The following is a 12,297-nucleotide window of genomic DNA, read 5'->3' as shown; positions in this document are numbered from 1 at the left end:
TGCCACCAAGATGAGGCTAATGAATTTAATGTTAAGTCTTCTAAAATACAGTCACAGTTCTATTTCTTCCAGTAGTTATAGTCGGGATTTTTCTGGTCCTCTATTCTTTGAGATCTGTATTTTATTCTACAGTGAAAAATGAGTACTAGTACTTATGGGAAAACAAATGCTAGCAATGAAATACATCACATCTCTATTCCAGTATTTATGGTGTGCATCAGGAGGGTAGAAGGATCTACCAATTAAACTGTATTATGTAGGCTTAAGATGCAATGGTTTTAGTTTCATGGTAGGTTTTAGAATGACAATGTCATGACAAGGAACATGGTTAATAAAAATAAATAAATTGTGCAGTATTCCCACTCCTCTGCAGCTCTTCCATCTTTGGGCTGTTGCCAAGGTGCTGCTTTTCTTGTGATGTTAAATTGGTACTTAAACATAGCTCAGTTAGAGTAGGAAAAGAGTGTGGCTGTATGCATGCAAGGATACAACATATGTTAGAAATGCATCGTATTAGCAGGGATTGAAGATTCTGCGCTTGTGGTGGAATTAAAGCTTTTGGACTTTGTTGTGAAGTCAAATCATCATTGTGATTTGATCCGTCAAATGTCCCAACAATTACTGTGACAGATCTTTTTTTTTTTTTTGAAGTTGCATTGTGTTTTCCAGTCATTTATTGTCAAAATTACTTTAAAAAAGATCCCACATGTACTTGAATTGTGAGGACAGGTGAAGCCTGCAAACTAGCGTCTTGGGTACTTACAGCCCTTTCCAGATCTACCTTTCTCTTTAAGTGGCTTACTACCTTTGTCCTTTGCTGTCCAGCTGTCTCAACTTCTGCAATGTCCTTAAAATTCTTTGTTTCATTGGAATTATTCTTGAATTGACCTAGAAAAGTTGTGTATCACTTAAAAGCAGGGTTGACAAGTTGCTGTATATTTGAAGGTTTCCTCCTCAGTCAGTTTTCTTGGGTGTCAAACCAATATAACGATGCCTTAAAATCAATTTTAGCAGTGAGAGAATGAGAAACCGAAGGTAACGGTATACCCTGGTAGTACAGGTATTATCTGGTATGTGTAGGACCGTGGTGCCAAGAAACTTGATGCAAGGAATCTGTGCTGGTCTCGCAGTCGGGACTTGTTAACTTATGCCATCATCTGTCCCTTGACTGTATGCAATTTGTTCCGGAGTGCTTTGGGTAAGCAGCCCATTTTTAGCTGACTAGTCAGTAAGCACTGCCTTTTGCCAGCCAAAACAAATTGGTGATTCTGGATGAGGGACTAGGAGTCCTGTTTCATGAGAGAGGAGACCACATCCTGGCTGTGTGGTGTGGGCAGATACAGCTTGTGCCTGGCAGGATTTGTTAGACCAGTATGCACTGCCTTAATACACCGCTTCAGACGAGCCAGTAAACCTTGCGGACCCCAGACTGCTCCATGCAAAGCTGCCTCTGATCGCTCAGTGCTATGCTTCATTAACTGTGGCTCAGCATTAAGCGCTGAGTGCACCCTACGCTGTGTTCCTCAGTACCCTACCTTCTTTAGGGTCTTACTAGTTTAGGCAGTTCTCAGCATCTACACAGCTTCAGTATTTGTGTCGCACTAAGCCAGAATTGTTCATCATGAGCATGGGGAAGTGTGATGCAGGCATGCGTTCTGGCCTCAACGGTGCCTTTGGAGTCGTCAAACCCTGGCAAACCGAATAGTTCCTCTCCCACCACCAAAATCTGTTTGGCCTGTGGGCAGCCAAGCTGATTGCTGAGCAAGTAACAGGGGCAGGTGCCAAGTGGCTGGCTGACACTCACAGAAGCCTGAGAGACTGCAAGTGAAGATAAACTGAAATAGCTCTCTAATCTATATTGAATGGGATTTTGCTTACAAAAAATTTAAAGGAATCTTTGCATGGAAAAATCAGTCCTCAAGGAAAAAAATGATTGAGGTCTGTCTTATGGCTTTTTTTCTTCCCCATGTCTGTCCTTCCTCAGCAACCTGCAAGAAGAGCTCACTTTATCCTGACTATTTTTTGTCTTTTGAATTGGAAAATCATATTAAAGAAGTTACTGGCTGACTGAGTTTACTCCAGTTGCTTTAGATGAATTTACTGCCAAATGTAAAATAAGCTTCAGAGCATGGCAGTTGGAAGTAAAATAAGACTTCATTTTCTAAGCATAAAATTACAAACAATAGAAGTAAATGAGTTTTACATGGAAGCCAGGGGATGGAAAAAGGCATTACCCTCTTGCAGTCCAAAAGGAGATTTAAAGACACCAGTTACACAGAGACAGGAATGATAGTTAGAAATTTGTTTGATTAGAAGTAAAGAATTTGGGTTAGTGTTTTTCACATTTATTGCAATAATTAATCTCTCTTGAATTTTAAAGCATTAAAAATATTTTCTAATTACTGGTTCTCCTCTGTTACCTCAGCTACAGCATACTTGCTTGGTTCATAGCCTTAAATGTCACAACTGCTTATGTCATTTTGGAACTTTGAGTGCTCTGCTGGTAGGAATAGGATGAAGACTGAAAATGTTTTGCCTATGTTAGCATGTCTGCTTTCAGAAAGATAAAAGACATTATTAAAATTGCCAGTTGTTGAGATTTTTGTTTCCCATTAGCTTGCTTATCCAGGTGAACACTCACTGATTTTTGGCTTTCGTCAAGTTACTCTTATAAAAAGAAAAAAACAAAACAACCTAACGACTTCCATGAAATTTGCAGAAAGACCTTCAAGATGTGTATTAAATTCTGGATGAAAACCTGAAGCAGTGATGAGTGCAGAAAAGACATAAATTTCATTCTAAATGCATTGATCTCAGTTATATTACTCTCTAATGGTTTTTTATTACCTAGGTCTTTAACAGGGAATCTTCTGCCTGGCTTCAGACAACTGACTATGTAGTACTAGGAAGGATTAAAATCAACCCAAGGATAAATGACATGATTTAATTGCAGCTAGAGAAAATATAACCTATGTGTTTCATATGATTGTCCCTAGAAATACACGCAGGGCAGCAGAAGTCTGGATGGATGAGTATAAAAATTTCTATTACGCAGCAGTGCCTTCAGCCAGGAATGTACCTTATGGCAAGTAAGTCACAAGTGCTTCTTTGCCCTATTCATTTATTCTTCATGAGATGGCACCTTCTGAAGTGACAGAAGTGCTAGCTCTCATGTGTTATCTCTTTAAGATATAGTTCTATAGTTCTTGAGTTTTCTGTGTATTCCTTACTATATATGAAGACAGCAGCCTGACTTTGAAAACTGCTTCTTTTTTTCCCCTCTAGTATTCAAAGCCGAATGGAACTCAGAAAGAGACTTAGCTGCAAACCCTTCAAGTGGTATCTTGAAAATGTTTATCCTGAGTTACGGTGAGTTTTGACTGAATCAGAAAATATAGTATGGAGCTCAGTTTTTTGTTGGGTTTTTTTTTCCCCTCCCCAGAAATCATCAGTTTCTTCTTCTCCTTCCTTGGATGTAAAGGATGTTTTTAATTTATTTGTGAAAGTAATGCCTCGTGCAGACTTATGTGCTTTGGATTTTATTTGTTCTATTCCTAAAGAGCCATTTTTTCCTAGTAAGCTGCTTTTTCTTTTTCCACTTCCCGCAACTACAGCTGCAGTAGCAGGTATTTTAGAGAACAGTGTCCAAAGGACTCCTTATCTGAGCCTGAAGTTTAGTCTTGTACGCAAGCCGTTTGCTCAAAAGTGCATGGTTCTGTATCCTGTTGTCATCCCCTTGAAGCTTTTACCTTCACATAGGCACGTGCCTAGTGGAGTGAGGAGACTGCATCTCGATGTGGTACAAGGAGCAGGAGTCAGCAGACAAGAAAGCCTTGTATGTTTGGCAGACAAGGGTAGATGCCTAAGACTCTAAGAAGCTGAGTCTTCTGCTCTTTCTGGCTCTTGTTCTCTGTCACTAGATAATCACTAACTTTTGTCGGGGGATGAAAAGGGGGAAATGAGGGGTAACATTACTAACAGTTTCTGTAATGTGAATGCATCCCAATTAATGAAAAATCCTCAGAGAAACACTTTTTGAAAGTATGAAAAAGGGGTTTGTTCAATAACCCGTTAATAAGTATGTCTGTCAGATCTGAGTCTATAAGCTAGTTTGTCTGCTGTCAACCTAATATTATTAGTGTAATGGTAAGATATGGTGTGTGGCTTATAAGAATACTTGGGTTTTTTTCCTGGGGGTGCTTCATGTCAGTAGTCAGGTAACTGCTAGTGGCATACAGGCTTGGAATGCAAAAGCACCAGCCATTACAGCCCTAGTGAAACACGTACAGAACCACACATACTAAAGGGTCTCATAAACCAGGATGATGCTGAGGAAGTAAGTTATTCTTTATTTTCTCTTAGAAGTGCCAGACAATATTTATTTTTGTTTAATTTGTCAGAAAAAATACATCTTGCAAGCTCTCCTGGAAAATGTGCTACCATAAGCATTGCTTAAGTGTAATGTCATCTTAGTCTGTGTCATCTCTCATGTGCTCGTTCTCTGGGTTGAATTATGATGCTCATATTATAGTCTGAAGCTTTAAAAGAGGCTAATATGCCCTTGCTTTACTGTTTGAACTCATGGCCTCTACCCTACAACTGTACTTTGTTGAATGGGTTTGCCTAGGTATTTCTATACTGTATGAGTGCACTTTATGTGCAACCAATAGAATATAAACATCAGCAAAACATTGATTTTTTTTAAATTCCTAACCCCTTTTCTAACATTTCAGTAAAAGTCTGGGAAAAATGTAGAGTGTCATATTTCTGCCACAAGCTAGCTTGGCTGAAAAAACAAGAGGGCTTGATGACCTTAACTGATAGCATTAAGCTTGAGTGACCTTAAATGATAAGTCATCTTTAATTTGTTTTTTATATGTTCACCCTCATTCACCAGTGCAAGTCTTTTTGTATTCTGTCCTAAGCTTGCAAGTTTACTCATGTTTGATCAGTTCATGCTCAGATAATTGTCTTCCCTCCTCAGAAAATGATTGAGATTTCCAGATAGTAGGCATCACTCATCTTTAACCTGTCATCTTAAAAATACTCCAAGTAAAGACAAGGAGTTTAAAAAAAAAAAAAAAAATTAAAGAAACAGAATTATAAAGAAATTGAATTAAACAGATATTTCTGGGTTTATTCTAGGGTACCTGATCATCAAGATATAGCTTTTGGAGCTTTGCAACAGGGTACCAATTGCCTTGACACTTTGGGCCATTTTGCAGATGGTGTTGTTGGAGTTTATGAATGTCACAATGCTGGGGGAAACCAGGTCTGTATGCCATTATTTTTTTCCACAGTATGTGATGTTAAAAAAAAAAGGGGGGGGGAAGCTTTTAAACTCAAGCAGGTACTGTTTACTGGTGATAGGAAGATTAACCCAAATCAGTAGATCAGTTGTTACAATAACAGATTGGCTAAATAACTTCTTCCTCAAACATTATTTTGCATTTACAGGATTAGAATCTGAGCCCAGAGATTCATTCAGTGTGCATCAGATTATCCCCTTCCTTTGTCTCTATTAATACTTACTTTTACACTAGAGGCCAGTAACTTCCTTCCCAGGATTTTTATATTTGTATAGAAAGCTTTTTTCAATGAAATGGTGTGTTTGATTTTTTTTTTTTGGGGGGGTGGCTGGGAGTGGTTACTTAAGAAAATATTTGAGTTGTATTAAGCATATGGCCTAAGGTCAGCAAAACAGAAGAATGCTTTACTGTGGTGCCCTAGTAGTCATTTCCAATTTGCAGTGGTGGGGTATAAAAAAAAAAACCCAACCGAATCTGTCTTAAATGCCTGTTTGGCTCTACTAGAAACCAGAGATGCCTAAATGTCATATCCTATTCACTCACAGGAAAGGGAGTGTTTCAACAAATCCTTTCTAATCCTACTCTTAAACTAATTGCAAGTGTGTCAAATCTGTAAATGAGAGCATTAATTATTTCAAAGAATCTATTTATGCAGTTGTGACTTGGTTATTGTTCACAAAATACATGCATACATGCTCACTGTTTTGTGTGCTGCTTTGTCACTAAATTCTTTTCAGAATCAACCTGACCAGAAATCATATGTAAGATTAATACTTCAAGTACATCTGGTAAAATAGAAGGCTGACCAATTACATATCTACTGTTGAATGAATATCAGAGTTTTGCTTGCTCTGATTTAAATTAAAAGGGGAAAACCCTAAAACCAGATGAAGCCTAAAATGAAGAAGTTATTTCCTGGAAGATGTATCACGTTGGTTTGAATGCATTGCCGTCATACACCTGAGAGATGCCTCTTTTCCCTATCATTAAAGAGAATATATCTGGGGGAGGCCTTTTCTATTACTTTTATGAAAGTACACTCATCTTTTCAGAACGCCACAGTGTCCTTTAGGAGAAAGGGCGGATGTGTCAGAATTGCCTTGGTGCAGAAATCTTGGAAGTTTCTGGTGATGTTGTGTATTCTCTATAGATACACAAAGTTATCTTCCTCTTTCAAACTCCCCTCCCCTGAACCTGACCCTTTTTTCTGTGTAGTTGCTTCTGTGAAGCTGACCTTCAACAAACAAATGACCTTGGACAAACAAATGCATACTTGCTCTGAACAGGTCCCTGTGAGAGGACATTCAGACAGATGAAAAGGCAGAACAGGTCAAAAGCAGGTTTTATGTCCAAGCAGAACTTGGATTGGATTGGAGGGAATGAACAACATGGGAGAAGAGGGATAGGGAACAAACTAGAGTCTTTATTAAATCTGTACTATGTGTTTTGCACCTATTATTATTATTATAAGGGTTGGGGAGGTGGGTGGGTGGTGGGATTAAGAGTAGTCAGATATTAAAGGCTATGGAGACCTTCTCCTGTAATTTAAAGTTTACGCTCTGGCTTATGCTCAACACAAAATGCAAAATTTAAGTCAAAATGGAATTTCTGTCCTCCCCCTGCCTCCCTCCAACTGGTTGGTACAATTCAGTGATTCAAAAGGCAGATGTACACCTCTAAAGGGCTGAAGAAATTGTGGTGTATTTGACCATTATGTACAAATACTTAGGGTTATGATAAGGAGCTAAAGGTAAAGCCAAATGTGCTTAGTTGCGAGGGAAAGGCTTCAGGTTAGTGGTGTTCTACTAATTTCTACTAATCTATTTCTGATTTATGACACAGGTTTTTTCAGATGTCCTGATTTTCAAATTGTTATGTAGAGCTATCCTATTTCCAGCCTGTGCCCTGAGCACGTACACTGCTTGCAACTTCTCTTCTGGTGTAGTGGAATTTACTTAATCTTATCTCCATTATAGCTAGTCATAGTTTCTGGTCACTGGAAAAAAGCATTTATACATTGTGTTTCATACTGTGAAGGGCCATCAGGTAGATGTCTCCAGCAGCAGAGCTTGGAGCTTCTGTGAAGCAGTACCTTTGGCTTTTTAATGTGTTAATTCCTTGTGTGATTTCTGTTGTGTCTGGGGCTCTTGCAGCCTTTTGATGGAAGGGTGAGGATGTATAAAACAATATTTTCAAGGCTCTAACTTTCTCTGACTGCAGGGTTCTCAAACACAAGTTTTACCACTTCCCTGGTAGTATTTTCAACTGTCACTATTCAGTATAAAACTTAAGGGGGCCATCTGTTTCAGGGCATTTGTGATTCCTCATAATTCCTCTGAAAATAACTTGTTTAATTCTTTAAGTTATTAAAAGTGGCTATTAATGATTCTTGTTAACATGTCACAAACTAAACAGAACTGAGAAGGCAAGTAATTTTGCTGTCAACTGAGGTTAACATATTGAGAGTGAAAGGAAAAGTTTTCAGTTTAAGGGTTTGGGAGACAAAGGCATACACAGAGTTCTCCTGCCTTTGTTTTGCATAGTTATTGTTATGCTAGTACTTGCATAATATGGTACCCATCTAATGGCTTGCTACCTGTATGATGGCGATTACTTGTAATCACGTGGGTTAGAAGTTCTGATTGTTTCCTGAGCATCTGTTCTCAAGGGAATTTAATTATTGTTAAATCTGCTGAGTTTAAAAGTGATTATGCAAGCCAAAAATTCAGTTATGGTATCAGAAAATAAGTAAGGAAAATGAGATGGGATTAGTAATTTAATTTCTTCCTGAAACACTGATTGCTTGCAAAATAACATTCAAATGTAGCCAGGCTTGGCCTGTATATCTAGGGCTTTGTATTATACAACTCTGAATCCTCTTTAGTTGCTGGAGAAAAACTAATTGTGGCATTTTAAGTAGCAACAAGCATGATTTGGATAATCAGCGTGGTTGATAGATCAGCTTCCTTCCTCAAAGGGTAATTGGATGAATTAAGACCAATCTGGATCCTGGAGCCCAAACTTTGGGGAGAAAGGCATGGAGAGAGTCTGAACATCAGCACGAGGTCAGGCTCTGAATAGGATGCTGAGATCAAACAAGCTGGGCAATGGTACATACAGAACAGCTTTTGTTTGCTCTGAGTTGCATATTTAAATGCATTTAGAGGAAATTCTCCCTCTACCCTTGAGTTTGGCCCTCTTGTGTATTGCTTTCTGGTGATCTCTATCATATGAAGAACTACTGTTTCTTTACTGTGGTACATGTGCTTTTGTTTAGTGTGTGGGTAGGCTGGCCAGCGATGCTGCAGACCAAACTTTTAGGGGTTTTATATACAAGTACGATAGTTTTTACATGTATAGAATTTCTCCTACATAGAAGATATGGGGGGTATCTAATACACACACACACATGCATAGAGAGAGAGAGAGAAAAAAAATGTAGCTGGGCACGTATTTGGACAAATATTTCAATCCTGAGGACCTGTGTGACTGCCCGCTGTACTTGTGTAAAGCCAGCAGAGGGAGCAAACAGCCAGCCCAGCCCTGAGCTGACTTGGGGATACTGAAACAATTGGAATTACTATGTTTGGAAAGGACTTTTTTCCCCCTCCTGCTTTATGGGAAGCAATGAACTGCTCTAATGCTCATACGTAGCTATTTACAGGATTTTAACCTGTCCTGTATATGCAGAGATAGCGTGCGTACCTTCTGCATGTGTTAGTATACACAATTTTGTACACTTTCTTCTTTTTTCTAGGAATGGGCCTTAACAAAGGACAAGTCGGTGAAACACATGGATTTGTGCCTTACTGTTGTGGACAGAGCACCTGGTTCGCTAATTAAACTTCAGGGTTGTAGGGAAAATGACAGCAGACAGGTTAGTATGTCATGAATGCGCTTTGCAAACAGTGGGGACAACAATGGTTGTGAATGAGAACACAAGAACGCGCGCTGGTAATCATATCTGCTGTCCATTCTGCTCTTCAGTCTGTGTCTCTGTCGTTTGTGGGTGCGTCACATCTGGGCAGAGCAGCAGGAGCAAGCTTGTGTACTGCGCTTTTCTTTTTGTAGGCCAGTGACAGTATTTTTTGAACATGTAGAGGTTTTATCCCAACAGTAGCCTTATGTAAAGGTTTCACCCAACAGCACTGATGTGTAACAGTCTTCAACCACCATGTCTGTTTTCTCAAATAGAATATATAGTCCGCAATGTATTTTTGAAAGGCCTTATTCAGTGAAGTTTGAAGATTATGTAGTCTATGTCTCAGAAGAGTATGGTTTGGCTTTCCTTTCTTCTTTTCAGCTGTGACCTATTTATAACAGCACTAGACTCCTTCAATTCATTTTTATTAATGCGGCATTGTAACTCCGTCTATTTGTCATGCCTGAGGAAAATCACATTTGCAGAGTCATGCCATCTTTTTGATCTAGTCGTATAACAGTTCATCTCTTTCTGCTAAGTCATCAGTTCTGACCGTCTGCCAGCTTCCTTGCTTCTGTATCTCAGTTTTTGCAGATAGATGAAATGCTGTTCCTTGATGAAGGAAGAATATTCTTGGCACCTTTCAGAAAAGGAAACTAAGGAAGCAAGATTTTCTTTATAAGTTTTAAAGGCACAACACATTAGAAATACAAAAGAAAACTTTTTTTTTAACATCCTGTATTTGGGATTTACTCTATCCTTGGCATCACCTTGGGCAAAGAGCTTCTGACAGCACAGATTGACTGGTTGTCTTCTGTATAACTGAAAGGTGCCTGACAGATTTCTGTATTTTTGTAAAGCTCTTTAGTGATTGTGCTCCTTGCTTCTCTATGTTCAGAATTGTAGTGTTATGTAGATGGGCTTTGTGATTTTTGGTTGGTTTGGGGGTTTTTTCCTTCAGACTGAAGATTTCACACAGGTAACATGGTGTGACAGTGCATTTGAGAAGTGCAGAAGTAGAGGCAAATGCTTTGGTGTATTCTGTATCTATTGCAGTGCATTAGCTGAATGAATGGTTGTTTTGGCAAGGCTTGCCGTAATTTATATACTCGTATTCAAGGTTCATCTAAACTGCGTACTATTATTGCAGTTTTGCCAGCTTTCCCAAGCACAAGCCAGGGAAGCTTCTGAAGATTCCAAAGGACAGGATGTAGGACTCATCCTTTTCTTGCTTTTCCAGCTCAATAACTGTATTTTCTCTTCCAGAAATGGGAACAAATTGAAAGCAATTCTAAACTGAGGCACGTTGGCAGCAACCTCTGTCTAGACAGCCGAAATGCCAAAAATGGTGGTCTCACCGTCGAGATCTGCAGTCCTTCTTTGTCACAACAGTGGAAATTCACACTTAATCTGCAGCAGTAGAAGGACTCGCAAGCAAAACGCTGTTTCGATTCATAGACGTTGGGCAAAGTTTTGATTGAATTACTGATGTATTTCTTAAAACTTTCCACGGAACTTATATACCTCAGTATTCCACCTTTATCTGAAAGTAGGAGAGTGCTGAAGCAGACACCAGGGATCCAGGGGACTTGGAGCACTGCAAAGATGTCACTGAACATGGCTGTGGCACAATTCCTTCTTGGTGTGAAGACTTCAATGGTTCCTTTCTGTCTTCAGTTATGTACTTGCACAGCAGATAACTAAGTCTAGGAACAACTGATGTATGATAAAAAAAAAAAGGATCTGAAGAAACACCTGTGGGGAACAGGGTGTGGGAGGGAGGGTGGGAAAAATTACTAGGAGAACGTCATTTGCAAACTCCATTTGCATAGAAATCATGGTTTGTCGTTTCCAGAAACAGAAGTGTCATTTTGAAGGTTTTTTCCTCCTGTGTGTACTTGGTAATTTGAATATGAACTTTTATATGATGGACTCTAAATATAAATATATAAAAGTATATATATTGTCAACTCCCAACGATTTGTATCAGTTTTCATCATCCTATAATTATCAACGAAGTGATTGACACGTATAACCGAAATTGGATTGGAATGCTAGGAAAGTGAAACTTTACGAAGGTGCGGATTTTGTGCTGCTGAGTATGGTGTCCGTGCTAACACTGGATGCTTTTGCTTTGCAAACTGGATCTACTTCTTAACACTTCGCCCTCACTGGAGATCGTGAAGCTCAGGAGGAGAAAGTAAATAGCAGAATAAGCCAATGCATCTGCACAGATGATTGCTTGGATTGTTTATTCCAGCTTGGAAATTCATTACATGTGCTCTGGATAACGTTAAACTTGTACTTGATATTTGTGTTGATCATTTCTGTAGTACTTTTGTCTTTAAAACGCTTCTTCCTTTGTTACAAAATTACATAAACAGTGCAGATCTTTCATGCAGCCATGTGGGTTCAGCACAGTTTTATTCTGGGCCCTAATGAGAAAAATTTCTTTGTCTCAAACTCCCCTTTTGTGTTGTAGAAATGAAATAGAATAGTAACGTCACTGTCGACAACACAAGATCTGAATTGTAATTTGCAAGGATGAGCAGCTATGTAATATCTCTGAATTGCACTTGCTTAATTTATAGACCTACTACTGGGGAATTTTCTTCTGTTTTATTTCTTTAAATGGAGCTTTTGAATGGATTCAGGCTCGGCTCTGCGAATCAGCCTGGATACCCTGGAGACCCTATGTGTTTTTAACCATAGAACCCATGCATTTTGCAGCTTCAGTCCAGCTGATGTCATTTTTATATTAAAATAATACTGTCAAAGTTAACCCCAACTTTGACCTGTCCTTTCTTATGTTTGCATAGACTATATACTTTTTTTTATTAAAAGCAAATGCTTCAACGAGCTTTTAAAATGAAAAGGAACGGTAAATGAGTACTAATAAGCAAGACAGCGTTGACAAAAATTAGTGCAGACACACAGTGCCAGGAGGTGGGTTTGGTAAGATGATGGATCTCAGAAAAATGTAAGGGTTGATCATAAGGAGATGAAAAACATCTGCTGTACTGTAGTGTGCTGGTACAGTTCCCCTCTTTCTTTGTTCCTGGGAGT

The 12,297-nt window shown here is 38.9% G+C and overlaps 1 protein-coding gene across 3 annotated transcripts in view; it reads left to right on the top strand.

Moving 5' to 3' along the window:
* The window catches only part of GALNT2 (polypeptide N-acetylgalactosaminyltransferase 2), a 92,550-nt gene extending 81,552 nt beyond the window's left edge, over window positions 1–10,998 (top strand). For all 3 annotated transcript variants that reach the window (XM_054819906.1, XM_054819907.1, XM_054819908.1), the window contains 5 exons: window positions 2,997–3,089; window positions 3,286–3,369; window positions 5,146–5,272; window positions 9,067–9,186; window positions 10,498–10,998. In XM_054819906.1, the coding sequence (XP_054675881.1) occupies window positions 2,997–3,089; window positions 3,286–3,369; window positions 5,146–5,272; window positions 9,067–9,186; window positions 10,498–10,653 (580 nt within the window). In that variant the 3' untranslated portion in view covers window positions 10,654–10,998. The remainder of the gene's footprint in view (window positions 1–2,996; window positions 3,090–3,285; window positions 3,370–5,145; window positions 5,273–9,066; window positions 9,187–10,497) is intronic.
* The last annotated feature ends 1,299 nt before the right edge of the window (window positions 10,999–12,297 follow it).

The sequence above is a fragment of the Grus americana genome, chromosome 3 (assembly GCF_028858705.1).
Source record: "Grus americana isolate bGruAme1 chromosome 3, bGruAme1.mat, whole genome shotgun sequence".
Lineage (NCBI taxonomy): Eukaryota > Metazoa > Chordata > Aves > Gruiformes > Gruidae > Grus > Grus americana.
This window is presented reverse-complemented; position numbering and strand designations above follow the sequence as displayed.